Source organism: Peromyscus eremicus, chromosome 19 (genome assembly GCF_949786415.1).
Source record: "Peromyscus eremicus chromosome 19, PerEre_H2_v1, whole genome shotgun sequence".
NCBI classification, from domain to species: Eukaryota; Metazoa; Chordata; class Mammalia; order Rodentia; family Cricetidae; genus Peromyscus; species Peromyscus eremicus.
In genome coordinates, this window is record NC_081435.1 from 24,655,314 (window position 1) to 24,670,623 (window position 15,310).

The 15,310-nt window shown below is 35.4% G+C and overlaps 1 protein-coding gene across 3 annotated transcripts in view; it reads left to right on the plus strand.

The window, feature by feature from the left end:
- Matr3 (matrin 3) overlaps positions 1-15,310 on the plus strand; it is a 31,910-nt gene that overhangs the window by 6,573 nt on the left and 10,027 nt on the right. For all 3 annotated transcript variants that reach the window (XM_059246780.1, XM_059246781.1, XM_059246783.1), the window contains exons 2-9: positions 3,008-4,096; positions 8,837-8,898; positions 9,775-9,816; positions 10,145-10,257; positions 10,492-10,544; positions 13,388-13,513; positions 13,812-13,937; positions 14,119-14,286. In XM_059246780.1, the coding sequence (XP_059102763.1) occupies positions 3,185-4,096; positions 8,837-8,898; positions 9,775-9,816; positions 10,145-10,257; positions 10,492-10,544; positions 13,388-13,513; positions 13,812-13,937; positions 14,119-14,286 (1,602 nt within the window). In that variant the 5' untranslated portion in view covers positions 3,008-3,184. The remainder of the gene's footprint in view (positions 1-3,007; positions 4,097-8,836; positions 8,899-9,774; positions 9,817-10,144; positions 10,258-10,491; positions 10,545-13,387; positions 13,514-13,811; positions 13,938-14,118; positions 14,287-15,310) is intronic.

Below are 15,310 nucleotides of genomic sequence, written 5' to 3' on the forward strand. Positions count from 1 at the left end.
TGCTAGGATCACAATCATGTGCCACTATTCCAGTTGCTGAGGGTTGAGTCCTGGGCTTTAAGCACTCTACTCATTGGGCAGCATCTTGAGCTTTCAACCCCCTAATTAAAAAAAAAAAAAAATGTACTTTACTTATTATTGGGGGTAGGCCACATGCCACAACAAGGATGTGAACAACACATGCCACAAGAAGAGAACTCTGTGGTCATTCTCAAATCTTTCTGTTTGTTGCAGAGATCAAACTTGTGTCACTGGTCCTTCTGCACAAGAGCCTTTACCCACTGAGCCATCTAGATAGCATAGCCCCCAGCCCTTGAATTTTTAATAAATCTTTAGTAATGAAGTACTGTAGCATTGTAATAACTTTACTAATGAGCAGCAGTTCCCAAGGAATGAGTCCTTTAAAAATGGCTTTTATGCCGGGCGGTGGTGGCGCACGCCTGTAATCCCAGCACTCGGGAGGCAGAGCCAGGCGGATCTCTGTGAGTTCGAGGCCAGCCTGGGCTACCAAGTGAGTTCCCAGGAAAGGCGCAAAGCTACACAGAGAAACCCTGTCTCGAAAAAAAACAAACAAACAAACAAACAAAAAAAAAAAATTGGCTTTTATATCTTAGATTATTGACTAAAAGTGCTAATAGCACTTTTCTAAGCAGTGCTTTCATGCTTTGTCTTCTTTGTTCTATTACACACTTCCAAGTTTTTTTTGAAGTGGAGTTCCAAGATGTCTTAGAATTTATGTGTGGAACTATGTATCCTCAAACTCAAAGGAGTTCTCCTGCCTCAGCTTCCAAAGCACTGAGATTATATTTATGAGCACTACTACTGGCCCAGGGTGGGAGTCTGGGGTGTGGCAATCTTTTTGGTTTGTATCAGTTAAAAATCCAACATAAGTTCTTTTTGCAGTAATATTACTTCTGTGTTCTGTGTAGCTGCATTTTAAGTTGAAATTAATAAAATGGTTCTTGTGGAATTGGACCTTGTCATAGGATTTATATTGTTTGTCCTCCCTTTTCTGAGTTTTTCTAACATCATTTTCTGTTTTGTCTTTTAAATTATCTTTTACTTTAACTTAGTTTTCCAGATCCACTGTTTTCATGTAAAGTACAAAAGTCTGTTTGATGGCTCTGTAACTTAATGATTGATTGTTGACTTAATTTAAATTTTTTATGCACAATACAATACCATTATTTCTCTGGGATAGGAATAGTTTTTTCAGAAGATAGGCTTTTGCATAATAGAAGGCTTTGGCTGTAACATGACCGTCAAAGCTGTGATAAATATTAACTAATGTTTTAAAATAACTTTTTTTTTTTAAGAAAAATAGTATATATAAAATGTAGACATTAATACCAATATTTGTAATATTTCAGCCTGTTGCTCTGTATGGCATTTTAAAGATACTATTTAAAAAAAAAAAAAGCCTTTCATCTACTGTTCACTAACTCTTCTCTTCATTAATCTTACCTTAAAGCTTAAGTAGATTACATAAGTGGATCTTGTCTAGAATTAGTTTCCTTGGTGTCTTTTCTCAAATTCATCTTTCTTGGTGTACAAAAACATCTGTAATTCCAGCTACCACTGATAGCATTTGTGTCTTACTTTATTACATCTATTTTTTTTTAATCTAGTCCAAATCTTTCTTGCCTGTACCTTTTTTTTTTTTATTCTTCCTCTGCCACTGTGTTCGTCCAGTATATCCTTGCTTTAATCTATCATTGATGGAATTGATCCTATAATTGACTTTTATTGGATATTTTCTGGGTTTTAGTGTAATAAAGTTTATTAAACTACAATGCTTAGATGGCTAATCAAAACAGACAAACAAAATTGAAGAAGCAATGCATCATAGTAGAAGTCTGGCAAATTGATCAGATTTATCTTGTATGTGATTGTGATTATAAAATTGTCTTACAGAAAACATTGGTTGTATTACGTCTTTTAACTAGCGCTTTATGGGAATCGTGTTAATACTTTGCACACTCTTATAACAGTTTTTGAGATGCAGTGCTAATGATTTAATGTAAGTTTCATCCGGAAACACATCTTGAAGGATCATAATCAGAATAAAAGTTTTCAAGCTATTGGGCTATTCTTGTGATGAGTTTGCAGAAATCTGTTAACAAGGTCTTAGATTTCATTTATGTGCTTTGAACTCTAGAGATGTATAGCCCTGAACATTAAATGAACAATAATAGGTGCTAACTTGGGAGTATTTCCCTTCTTTAAATCACCTGTATTTCCTGTACCTGGTTTTTTCTTGGTAGGTCTGTTTCTATACTGACCAAAATTGTTCTCCTTACCTTATAAGAGTAGGTATCAACTAAGCACTGCCTGGTATGGTATGGGCAGTTAGTTGTGTGGCTTAAATTTGGGCAGAAATCCTTAAAATTGTAGGAAATTTACTTATTTTCTTTCACATCTGTCTTCACCTCAAGTTAATTTTGCTGCATGAAGGTCTCAACTGTTACTTGATCTTAGATCTTACATCAGATACTTGACACCCTAAGCTTCATTTACTTGTGATTTTACTTGGTTCTTTCTGAAAGTGATAATAGGTCTCATTTTCTAAAGCAGAATACAACTGGTTCATCTTTGACTTGCTGACCTTTATTTTTTTTTTTAATTTTGATTTTTTTTTTTTTTTTAGTCTTCTAGAACTTAAGCATCATACTATAGAGTATGTTTTTATTCTTCTAAAAGAAGAAGCCCATCTATGTTTTCACTGAAATTTTGATGCACCCAAACATCTAGGCCTTGAATTTAAATGTTTTTAAGCCCAATATGAAATTCCCTTTGTTAAATTTCAGCATGAAAAGCTACTTTTTAAATATCTATATGCAGGCTCTGCATACATCTGGAATCTGTTTAAGATATGTAATGAATTCCTTGTAAGTTTGAGATCTTAAGTGGTTTTTTTTAAAATCAACATGATGCATAAGTTTTTTTTTCTTAAAAAACGGCATCTACTTAAAGGGATTTATGACTAAAACTGCTTATTTTTCTACAGAGTTGTCTGCTGGTTCTCAGCTTGAAGAAGATTCTACAGTCCTTATTGATCCTTTTTCTTGGCGTTACCATTTTTGAAGCAAAGTTAACCTAGCTTTCTAGTTTGAGCTTTCTTTTTGGCCATCTTTAAAAAAAATTTTTTTTTTGATCTATAAAGTAGACAAGAGATAGTTCTACAATGTCCAAGTCATTCCAGCAGTCATCTCTCGGTAGGGACTCACAGGGTCATGGGCGTGACCTGTCTGCAGCAGGAATAGGCCTTCTTGCTGCTGCTACCCAGTCTTTAAGTATGCCAGCATCTCTTGGAAGGATGAACCAGGGTACTGCACGCCTTGCTAGTTTAATGAATCTTGGAATGAGTTCTTCATTGAATCAACAAGGAGCTCATAGCGCACTGTCTTCTGCTAGTACTTCTTCCCATAATTTGCAGTCTATATTTAACATTGGAAGTAGAGGTCCACTCCCTTTGTCTTCTCAACACCGTGGAGATGCAGACCAGGCCAGTAACATTTTGGCCAGCTTTGGTCTGTCTGCTAGAGACTTAGATGAACTGAGTCGTTATCCAGAGGACAAGATTACTCCTGAGAACTTGCCCCAAATCCTTCTACAGCTTAAAAGGAGGAGAACTGAAGAAGGCCCTTCATTGAGTTATGGTAGAGATGGCAGATCTGCTACACGGGAGCCACCATACAGAGTACCTAGGGATGATTGGGAAGAAAAAAGGCACTTTAGAAGAGATAGTTTTGATGATCGTGGTCCTAGTCTCAACCCAGTGCTTGATTATGACCATGGAAGTCGTTCTCAAGAATCTGGTTATTATGACAGAATGGATTATGAAGATGACAGATTAAGAGATGGAGAAAGGTGTAGGGATGATTCTTTTTTTGGTGAGACCTCGCATAACTATCATAAATTTGACAGTGAGTATGAGAGAATGGGACGTGGTCCTGGCCCCTTACAAGAGAGATCTCTCTTTGAGAAAAAGAGGGGCGCTCCTCCAAGTAGCAATATTGAAGACTTCCATGGACTCTTACCGAAGGGTTATCCCCATCTGTGCTCTATATGTGATTTGCCAGTTCATTCTAATAAGGTGAGTTAAAGCAACAGATGCTTCTAATTTCTTTTACATTGTAGTGCCTATTCTGTATTTACCTATATCTTTTACTCTAATTCTGTAGTCTGATGACATTGAGTTGATCAAGAATTGTTATACTTTTGAGAACACTTTATTTGGAAGGTAATTGTTTTTTAGCAATATAAACCAGGGCTTTACATTAATAATACAGTCTACCTAGAATGCTTCTGGCCACAAAGCTGTCATCCACTGGGATTATCTTGTTGTTTTTTGGGCATCAGTTTGTTCTTCTTAATCATATTTAAGCAGGCTTTTTTCCCCCTGGTCTGCTTTGTTGAATTGTTTTAAGCATTTTTTTTCTGAAGTCAATGTGCTTTGCCATTTAGGATGCTAGATTTCAGCTTTCCATCTGTCTTGATTGCTGATTTGTATGTAGTCAAAGATATATTCTTGTACAATTCTCTTTTTTCCTTATCTGTGGCTACAGGGAAAGTTAATGTAGAGCCCTGGTGTGTGTTTCAGTATGTTTCATATTTTAGATTAGTTCATTCTTCCTTTTTTAATTTCCCTTTAACACAAACTCTCATACTATGACTGAAATTTTTCATCATTTTTTTTCTCCGTTTCCACAACTTCCTTAAACATACTTCAAAGCTCACTTTTTATTATCCCATATTTATTGCATCTGTCCCTTTAGAGACTTTGATAAATCGTTGACTACATTATCCAGCTCTGTGTTCCTTGTAAGAAAATTCTTTTTCTGACTTAGGCTTATTGTACTTCTGGAATAGTCATTTGTGGGGGGAAAAAAACTAATTCTCCTTTAATTATCACATCTGGCAAAATGGAAACCTTTTCAAAATGCCCTTTTAAATGTCCTTCTCTTTCAACTTTTTCAGTGTTACTCATTCTCACTGGAGTTTTTAAAATTCTATTTTTTCAGTATATATTGCAGTTGACTTAAAGTCAATGGTGCAGCACCCCCCACTAGCTTGATCTGTAATCTATGAACATCCATTTTTCCCGATGTGCTTTGTAGTAACCTATCTAACTGAAATAATTGCTATCATGAGATTGATTTTATGGTCACTGTTACAGGGTTTTTCTTTACAGCAGCTTCTGGGACATTTTCTTTTCATATCACTTTCTTTTAACTTCATTTTTTAGTGGTTTTTGTTTTGTTTTGTTTTTTAATCCACGAGACTGTTAAATTTTTTTGTGTTTTATTGTTCCCTTTACTGTGATTAGAGCTCAGCATTTTTATCTTTTTAATCTTTTATTTCATATCAAATAAGTTAACATAAAAGCCAAAGTTAAGTTTGTAGGTTTTTCATTTAAGAAATAGAACCGCTGGGCGTGGTGGCTCACGCCTGTAATCCCAGCACTGGGAGGCAGAGGCAGGTGGATCTCTTAAATTCAAGGCCAGCCAGGTCTAGTAGTGAGACCCTGTCTCAACAAAGAATAGAACCTGGAGCTCTTAAAAAAAAATCAACAAATCTTATTTGTTAGACATTTTATTTTTCCCAAATTTGTTAGCTACACTAACTATGCCATGTTTTTATTCTATACTAAACTTGAAGACTTAGTCTGGTGTAAATTAAAGCATTGAAAAAAGGTCCATTAAATTTGATTGGCTCCAGCTTTTCCTATGTTAGTTCTTAACCTCTTTACCAAGAAATATAGCAGAAATTATATGACTGGTGTTCTCAGAAAAGAGTTCTAAATTCCAAGGAATATACTTACGGTGATCAAATGAAAGTGATCTTAAAGAACTGCAAATCTTTGCTGTTGGAAGAAAGGAACACAAAAAGGAACCAAAAGAGGATTTGTCAGATTACAAGTTTCTATTTTATATAAAAAAAAAATTTTCCTCCAAATTTTACTACGTCCTAGTTCCAAAAGCTAATGATACAAATGAATCTAAACTAACAAAAGAGCAGTTTGAAAGACTTGATGATACTTTGGATTAAGGAGTATTTTTAGCTTATAAAAAATGCTTGGGTTCTAGTTTGCATATTCTTCAAAATATTAGGTATATTTAACAATTATTTTAGAGGACTTTTGCTTAACCATTGCATTTATAAAATTTGTGTTTGTAGGTTAGACCAATTGGAACACATTTAAGCACTTAGATTTTCTGTTTTATAGTTGCCTCAACTTAGCTGATTTACTTCAGCAATGAACTGTTAACAGATACAGATGTGACTTGTTAAAAAAATTTCTGTGGTGGACATAGACAATGAAAAAAATAAGTATCCTGCTCTCTGGTATTACTGCATAACTTGGAAAATCTGTTGTTTTCACTTAATGATAATGTTAAATGGCCTGCCTACATTATACAAAGTTCAAGTGAAAAGCATAATGTAACTTGTCATGATGGAGTGCCCTTTATATTTGTAGGCGATTTTTAAGTAACCGGCTTCGAGTTTTTTCTATGTCACTTTAGAACATCAAGTAGCTTATCTATACAGTCTCAAACTTCTTTCAAGTTCCTTTCACTTAAAGAAAATTGCCCACTGCGGCTTTTTTGTCTTATTACTTGAATTTCTATTTTTTTTCCTTTAGTATTACTTAGGTCTTTAAATTACATTCTATTCTGCCACTTTAGAACGATTATTATAAAATTTCAATGTTCCAAAGAACCTGGTGCCACATGTCTTTCATCTCAGTACTCAAAAAGCCATTTATGACCCTGCCTCAGAAAACAAAAAAAGATACCTGAAAGACATAAGTGTGAGTGTACGATTTTTTTCCCCCCACTAGACTTGTAAATTCGAAAAGTGAATCCCTACTCTTTATCTCATATAGGAATTATGTCAGAATAGAATCCAGAAGGTTTTTTTTTTTTTTTTTTTTTTTTTTAATCATTGGATTCTTAGTCCTTATTTTAAACTAGATATCAAGAGAATTAGGTACAGTGGAGCTGATTTATAATGGATGGGTTGGGAGGTACTTTACTAATTTTCTGATCTTGGCCTTCTTTCTAGTACTTGAAAGACCAGCTACATTTTTACCATAAACTTGAAACTTAGAGGACATGGGGGATTGGATATAATTTCTTTTCAGCTCTGTGCCCTTTCCATCTCCTATAATTCAGAAGCATTCTTAATAGGGATAACATTTATTCTTTTCCTTAGACACTGCTTCTTAAGGGTAGAAACTTGTAATGTATCTGAAGTTGTTCTGAAACTCTTTAGGTTGATGGATTCGTTTTGTCCCTTTTCTGAATTTGAATTTACCTATGGCGCCTCTTGCTTACAGCCATTTTTAAAATGGCTTCCAGAAACGGTCTATTGTGTTGCAAGTAGAAACTTTAGCCCAACTGATTGTATAACAGCTATGGAAATCTCTCAAGTTCCTATTAGCTTTTACTTTTGAAAGACAATCTAGTTTTCAGAGATACTAAGAATAGTAGTTGATAGTACCTCACATTCTAAGTACTATTTTATTTGGATATGTTCCATTTTAGTTCTTTCACAAGGTTTTAATTAACTTTCTTAGAGTATGAACTATACATAGACTGTTACAATATAAATCAAAATTAGGGTCCAATTTATAAAATGCCAAGTTCAGCCTTCTTAAAAGTCAAATTGTGTAATTTGATGTTATACTTTCATTTAGCCGAGGCTCTTTAATCCCCTCATTTGAGAAATATACATTGCCTGACCATGTCTATATTCTACTCAGACCTTTCAAGAACAGTAGCTATTTTAAATACTGTCTCGATTTGTGGAAATTGGTGAAAAATCAAAACGACTTGTAAAATAATGTGGACTTTTAAAACAGTGCAGTATAGATAACTTATGCTTGGCAGTGATCAAATAGTTTGCCTTTATTGTTTCATTGTTTTTTCACCACCATAGTGGAATTTTGTTGCAATGAATTTAAATAATTTAGACTTAGGAGTCATATCTACTCATATTGCACTTTAGGAAATAAACCAAGGCATTTTAACAGCAAAGCCAACCTTTCCTAACTCTTATATTGGATAAAAAGTTAACTTGATATTTTTCTTAGAAAAAGGAAAATTAATTTGAATCAAGAAAATGTAGTTAATGCTTTATATTTTAAACTAAATCACAAAAAAAGGAAATACTGATGGGATACATTGTTTCCCTCCTTCAAATTTGGAAAGACACACTCCTTAAATTTGATTCTGTTAGGGAAATATGGGAGCTTAAATTCCTAACAAATGGGGAAATTTTCTTAGATAAGCCATTAAATCTTGTTGACCTTTTTTGACAGTGCTTTTTTTGTTGTTGTTTCATTTTGTTTTGTTTTTGCTATAGTAGAAAGTATAGCATACTTGGAATTTGCCTAAAAGTCTAGGTGAAATTAAAGATTCTACTTTAAATTAATTATTCACACACTTTAGATATGATGATTTTGTTATACAGCGCATTACAAAATAATCAGTTCCAAAAATAGTGGATACTTGAGTTTGGTCCACAGCATTTACTGTGCTCAGTTGACCTCAAGGTCCATTGACTTCTTATCTTTACTGTCTACACCTTTCCACTGTTAGGTCTCAATTATGTTGACCAAATTAATCCAGTTTTTCCAAGAATGTGCATAGAGTATTTGAGGGCAGGATCAAGCTTCAAGGACTCAGAAATGGTTTTAACTTAAACCACTGTGACTTAACAAATGAAGAAGTGTTTTACAACCTGATACTGCATACACATTAATTTAATGGTTCACATAAATATTTTAGCTTTTAATTTTTGTTAATTATACTAATTTACTTTGCTGCAGGAGTGGAGTCAACATATCAATGGAGCAAGTCACAGTCGTCGATGCCAGCTTCTTCTTGAAATGTAGGAATTTGAAATACATATAAAGCATCCTTATCGTGAATGAGAAACAGCCATTAATTGGTTTGGGGAAGTTCATCATTTACTTATACATACATTGTTACTGTCACATAATCAATAATGTCAGATTAATATTAAATTTCAGATGAACTATATATCTTCATGAATAATAGATATAATGATGCTTTGTTACTTGGTTTTTAATTGCTAGGATAAATGCACATTGGCCTGTTAATCAAGAAATAATTTTAGCAGAATTAATGAAAAGATTGCAGTTGATAATCACAATCTATGATAGCACTTTAGTAATAGTTAATACATGCTATAGAACAAAAAATATAGAGGAATAATTGAAAATTAATAGAAACCAAGTCAGTTTCCTCATGGAAAGCTTTTGACATATGTGGCTTGTGTTCTGAACTTAGGCTGCTACATTGAAATGGAATTCAAAGAAACTGCTTACTATAGCAGATATTATCCATACATACCTAACTCCTTTGGGACTGTCCTTTCTGGTGCCACAGCTTAACTCTGCTTTGATACCTAATATTGGGGAAGGAAGTTGGGTTTTTGTTGTTGTTGTTGTTGTTTGTTTTCTTCATGTAACCTCCTTTCTAATTCCTTGTGCAGCACTTACCCTGCTTACAATTTAACAAATATAGGATCATTTCAGCATGTATCACTTAAATTTACAAGTATTGCAGGTTTATTCCATATCACTTGGTGTCTGAAGTTCTTTTTGAAATATGTTACATGCTTTTGAAATGTAGATTCTCACATAACTTTACTAATAAATCATCTCTGTTTTAGAGGCTTAAGGAGGCTACTTTGTGAAAAGAACCTTTTTATTTTAAAATTAATTTTCTGATCTTTTTAAAGCTACCCAGAATGGAATCCTGACAATGATACAGGACACACAATGTAAGTTTAAAAATTTTAGGCAATTGTTTATAAAGGAGCTCAATGTAAGGAATCCCAAGTTTAACTTCCTATGTTTCATAAGAATATTTTCTGTTTCTTCACCAAATAAGAATTTGGTAATTTTTTTTATATAAAAGTACAAGTGTAAGGAATTTTCAGAAAAGAGCATAGTAATAGTTCTTCTTTCACTGCTACAACATTTTCCACTAGTTACCTTGTTTATAAATACCTCCTACATCTTAAAATAGTTATAGTTATGTAAGAGTCGCTTTAATAATTTTATGTGATGAATCTCTTGATTGTGCTTCATTTATTTTGTTATTACTAGGGGTGATCCATTCATGCTGCAGCAGTCTACAAATCCAGCACCAGGAATTCTGGGACCTCCACCTCCTTCATTTCATCTTGGAGGACCAGCAGTTGGCCCAAGAGGAAATCTGGGTGATTATATGAAATTCATATTGCCTTTTCTAGTAACTAGCTATAATTGCTTTTAGTGTAAATGGTAGTGTCAGAATGTTCTTTTAAAAGGTCTTTTAAAGTAACATAGCATGAGAAGAGTCATTTACAATGTCTTACCATTTGTATTTGAAAGATGTTAATTTTTTAAACTAAACTACCTTGCTTTATAAAGTATATTTTTTGTAACTCTACAAATTTTTTTCCCCTGCACAGGTGCTGGTAATGGGAACCTACAAGGACCAAGACACATGCAAAAAGGCAGAGTGGTCTGTAATACAGCTATTGCTTTTATCATAATTGCTGTTGGGGGGAATGTGATTCCATTTAAATGCTTGTTCATTGAATCTTTTGAGGGTGGTGGAGGTGTTTCGAAGCACGGTTTCTCTGTGTAGCACTTGGCTATTGTAGACCAGGCTGACCTCAAATTCAGAGATCCACCTGCCACTGCCTCTGAGTGCTAGGATTAAAGGCATTCACCACCATCCTGGACTTTATTGATACAAATCTTAACCTTAGTCCTTATAACAGGGTGGGTATTTTAATTTGAAAACTATTAAGCTTGCTAGATGTGGCATGCGCTTAATCCCAGTGTTTAGGAGGCAGAGAGATCTTGATCTCTTTAAGGCCAGCTAGGGGTGACATAATGAGACCCTATCTTTATTTTTTTTTTAAAAAAAGTTAAAGCTGTCATGCTTTTACATGACTGGTAATAGTTAAAAGACCTTACCTTGATTTAGAACCTTAGGAACTTTGGTATCCAGTTGTGTGCATAGTTTTCATTAACAGAATCTAGGTTGGAAAGATGGTTCAACAACAGCAACAGCTGAATTTATTTGATTCTCAGGACCCATATGGTAGAAGGAAAGAACCAACTCCTACAAGTTGTTCTCTGACCCCCACACTAATACATACAGTGTGCACATGGAAATTTTTTTTCCCCCCAGACAGGGTTTCTCTGTGTAGCTTTATGCCTTTCCTGGATCTCACTTTGTAGACCAGGCTGGCCTCGAACTCACAGAGATCCACCTGCCTCTGCCTCCCGAGTGCTGGGATTAAAAGCGTGCGCACCATTGCCTAGAATTTTTTAAAGTATAATAAGGATCTGTAGAGAGACTTTTTGAAACTTGACAGTAATAACCACCATTTGATTTTTTTTTAAAAGAATTTATTCTAGTCCATGCAATGTGGCAAACGCCTTTAATCCTATCACTCAGAAAGAGAGACAGGCTGATCTGGAGTTTTAGGATAACCAGAGCTACATAGTCAGACACTGTCTGAAAAAAAGAGTGAATGAAATTATTCTGATAACATTTAATATGCTATGTACTTTAAATTCTCTAGTATGGTAAAAAATTATTAATAGCCTTTTCTGATTGGTTATAGAATAAACATTTTAATGCATAATGTGTTTTTTGCCAATTTTTTTTTTTTTTTAATTAGGAATCAAACCTAGGGCCTTGACTATGGTAGGCAAGTACTTAACCACTGTGGTACAGCCCCCTTACCCTTTTGTGTATGTTTTGAGAGTTGATCAGGCTGTCCTTAAACCCTGTTGCTGGGGGTCTCAGCCTCCCAAGTAGCTATACTTCCAGATCCAGCTTGCTTGCTTCTTTCTTTCTTTCTTTCTTTCTTTCTTTCTTTCTTTCTTTCTTTCTTTCTTTCTTTCTTTCTTTCTTTCTTTCTTTCTTCTTTTGGTTTTTGGAGACAGGGTTTCTCTGTAGCTTTGGAGCCTGTCCTGGATCTCACTCTGTAGCCCAGGCTGGCCTTGAACTCACCTGTAGCCTGCCTCTGCCTCCCGAGTGTTTTTCTTTTTTTTTTTTTTTTTTTGGTTTTTCGAGACAGGGTTTCTCTGTGTAGCTTTGCGCCTTTCCTGGAACTCACTTGGTAGCCCAGGCTGGCCTTGAACTCAGAGATCCGCCTGGCTCTGCCTCCCGAGTGCTGGGATTAAAGGCGTGCGCCACCACCGCCCGACGTTTCTTTTCTTTTTAATATAATATATTTTGATCGTCGTCAGACTTGGTAGTGCCTGCCCTTAATCCTGGCACTGGAAGCAGAACCCTGAGTCTACAAAGTGAGTTTGAGGACAGCCAGCACTGTTACACAGACGAAGCCTATCTTGAAAAACAAACAAACAAAGCAATATATTTTGGTTGTATTTCCCCCACCACCACAGACACTCCCCTCCCGATCCACCCAAATTTATCTTTGTGTTCTCTCTCACACACACACACAAAAAAAATCGAAACAGTTAAAAGACCAGTAGGGAGGATAAGCACAAAAACAGAAGTACTCCTTAAAATTTCATTAGTGAGGACCCAGAGATCCCTCAGCAGTTAAAAGCACATTCTGCTCTTAGAGGTGACCCAAATTTGGTTGCCAGCTCCCATGTTGGGTAGCTTGGAATGGTTTCTGATTCCAACTCCAGGGATTCTTACCCTCTTTTGGCCTCCACATGTTGGAGAATATTATTTTAAGGTGTGTTACTTTGGTTTATGCTGCACTTGTTTAACTCTGTGAAGCTGTCTTACTGTGCTTGTCTAAAAGCCCTGATGATCCAATAAAAAACTCAATGGCCTGTATAGCAAGGCAGGAGAAAAGGGTAGGTGGGGCCGGCAGACAGAGAGAATATATAGGAGAAAACTGAGTGAGAAGTAGCAGCCAGAGAAGGAAGACATCAGGGACCATCCATCCAGCTATACAGCGAGCCATGGAATAAGAAACAAAGAAAGGTATACAGAAATAGAGAAAGATAAAAGTCCAGAGGCATAAGATAGACAGAGTAATTTAAGGAAAGCTGGCTAGAAACAAGCTAAGCTAAAGGCCAGGCATTTACAAGTAAGAAAAAGCTCTGTATATTTATTTGGGAGCTGGGTGGCAGGCCCCCCAAAAGAGCAATAACAATATCCACAGGCAATTAAGTGAGAATACCCACACATAAAATAAATTTTATGTAAAAATTATGGGTGCACAAATGAGTCCTAGCTATTCGTGCTTACCACATGCTAAGTATATACTATTGTCATTGAAATATATATCCAACTCCCCCTCAAAATGCTTTTAAAAGGACTTTTATTGACTTTTTCTTTTTGCTTTTCCCTCCAATGGATAGGAAACCAGCCGAGTTGTTCACATTATGGATTTTCAGCGAGGAAAAAACTTGAGATACCAGCTACTACAACTGGTAGAACCATTTGGAGTCATTTCAAATCATCTGATTTTAAATAAAATTAATGAGGTATGAGTAGGAATATCAGTTATTCATAGTACTCATGTTAAAGAAATTGAATGGTTTTAGATTAATGGAAAATTCCGTGTAATTTGAAATATCAGAAGAAAAGGTATATCCTAATGTTAAATAGATTTTTAGTAAATGTATAATTTGTGAGCCCTAAGTAAAATATCAGTTTGCAACACTGATCTTTTTCATTTCGATTATTGAAGATGCATCCTATTAAATTATTAAATACAATAATGTAAAACCTATAAAGATTGGGGGTAAACTTTTTTAGAAATTTCTTTTTGTGTAATTTTAGGCATTTATTGAAATGGCAACCACAGAAGATGCTCAAGCTGCAGTGGATTATTATACAACTACACCAGCATTAGTATTTGGCAAGCCAGTGAGAGTTCATTTATCCCAGAAGTATAAGAGAATAAAGGTTAGTAGTAGCCTTTCATTTGTCTTTGTCTCTAGTTATATGTAATCAGCTTAATAAATCATTTTTATATTTGTTAACTTGGTTGTTTAAAAGCTAGGCTATTAATAATTGTAGCATACCTGCCAACCTTTAACTTGTCTTTCAGTTATTTAAAATCCCCCCCCCCTTTTTTTTTTTTAAGAAACCTGAAGGAAAACCAGATCAGAAGTTTGATCAAAAGCAAGAACTTGGACGTGTGATACATCTCAGCAATTTACCACATTCTGGCTATTCTGACAGTGCCGTCCTCAAGCTTGCTGAGCCTTACGGGAAAATAAAGAATTACATATTGATGAGAATGAAAAGTCAGGTAATAACACATGGGAAGGTTTTTAAGAGTAATTTTAATTTCTCAGTGTACTTTAAGATAATTTTACTGGGAGTGGATGTCAGTAGTAGAAATGCATTAGTTTGTGGGTTGAATATTATATATTACTTTAGTTAGATGTTCATGGTCAAGTGGTAAAGTTTTAAAAGTACAAAGTGGAAAATAGTTTTGTCTTCTCATAGTAGAAAAATAGTTTGCTTTTAGAGTTTCTTCTTAAAGGTTTTGTTTTTTTTGGTTTTTCGAGACAGGGTTTCCCTGTGTAGCTTTGCGCCTTTCCTGGAACTCACTTGGTAGTCCAGGCTGGCCTCGAACTCACAGAGATCCGCCTGGCTCTGCCTCCCGAGTGCTGGGATTAAAGGCATGTGCCACCACCGCCCGGCCCTAAAGATTTTACACATCTATAGACACCAAGCTTTGAGGATTTGGGTAGTGATTATGTTTTTTTTGTTTGTTGGGTTTTGGTTTTGTTTTTTCTTAAGCAGGACTTTGCTAGGTAGCTCTTTTTGATTTGTTTGGTTTTGGTTTGTTTCTTTGTGTTTTTCAAGACAGGATTTCTCTGTAGCTTTGGAGCCTGTCCTGGAATTTGGTCACAGAGATCCGCCCACTAGCGCCCAGTAATAGATCGCTCTTCCTGGCCTAAAATTTAATATGTAGCTCAGGCTGGCCTCCCATCTTTTTTTTTGTTTTTTGAGACAGGGTTTCTCTGTGTAGCTTTGCGCCTTTCCTGGAACTCACTCTATAGCCTAGGCTGGCCTCGAACTCACGGAAATCATCCTGCCTCTGCCTCCCAAGTGCTGGGATTAAAGGCATGTGCCACCACCGCCCAGCTGGCCTCCCATCTTTTAACAATCACTTCCTCTTGGCCTCTAGAATGCTAGACTTAATAAGTGTGATACACCGTGATAGCCAGCTCTTCAGAATCCACATTTAGTAGCTAAATTCAGTTTAGTCATATTTGATTTTGTTTTATGTAAAAAAATTCAAAGGACAGGATGAAACTCAGAAG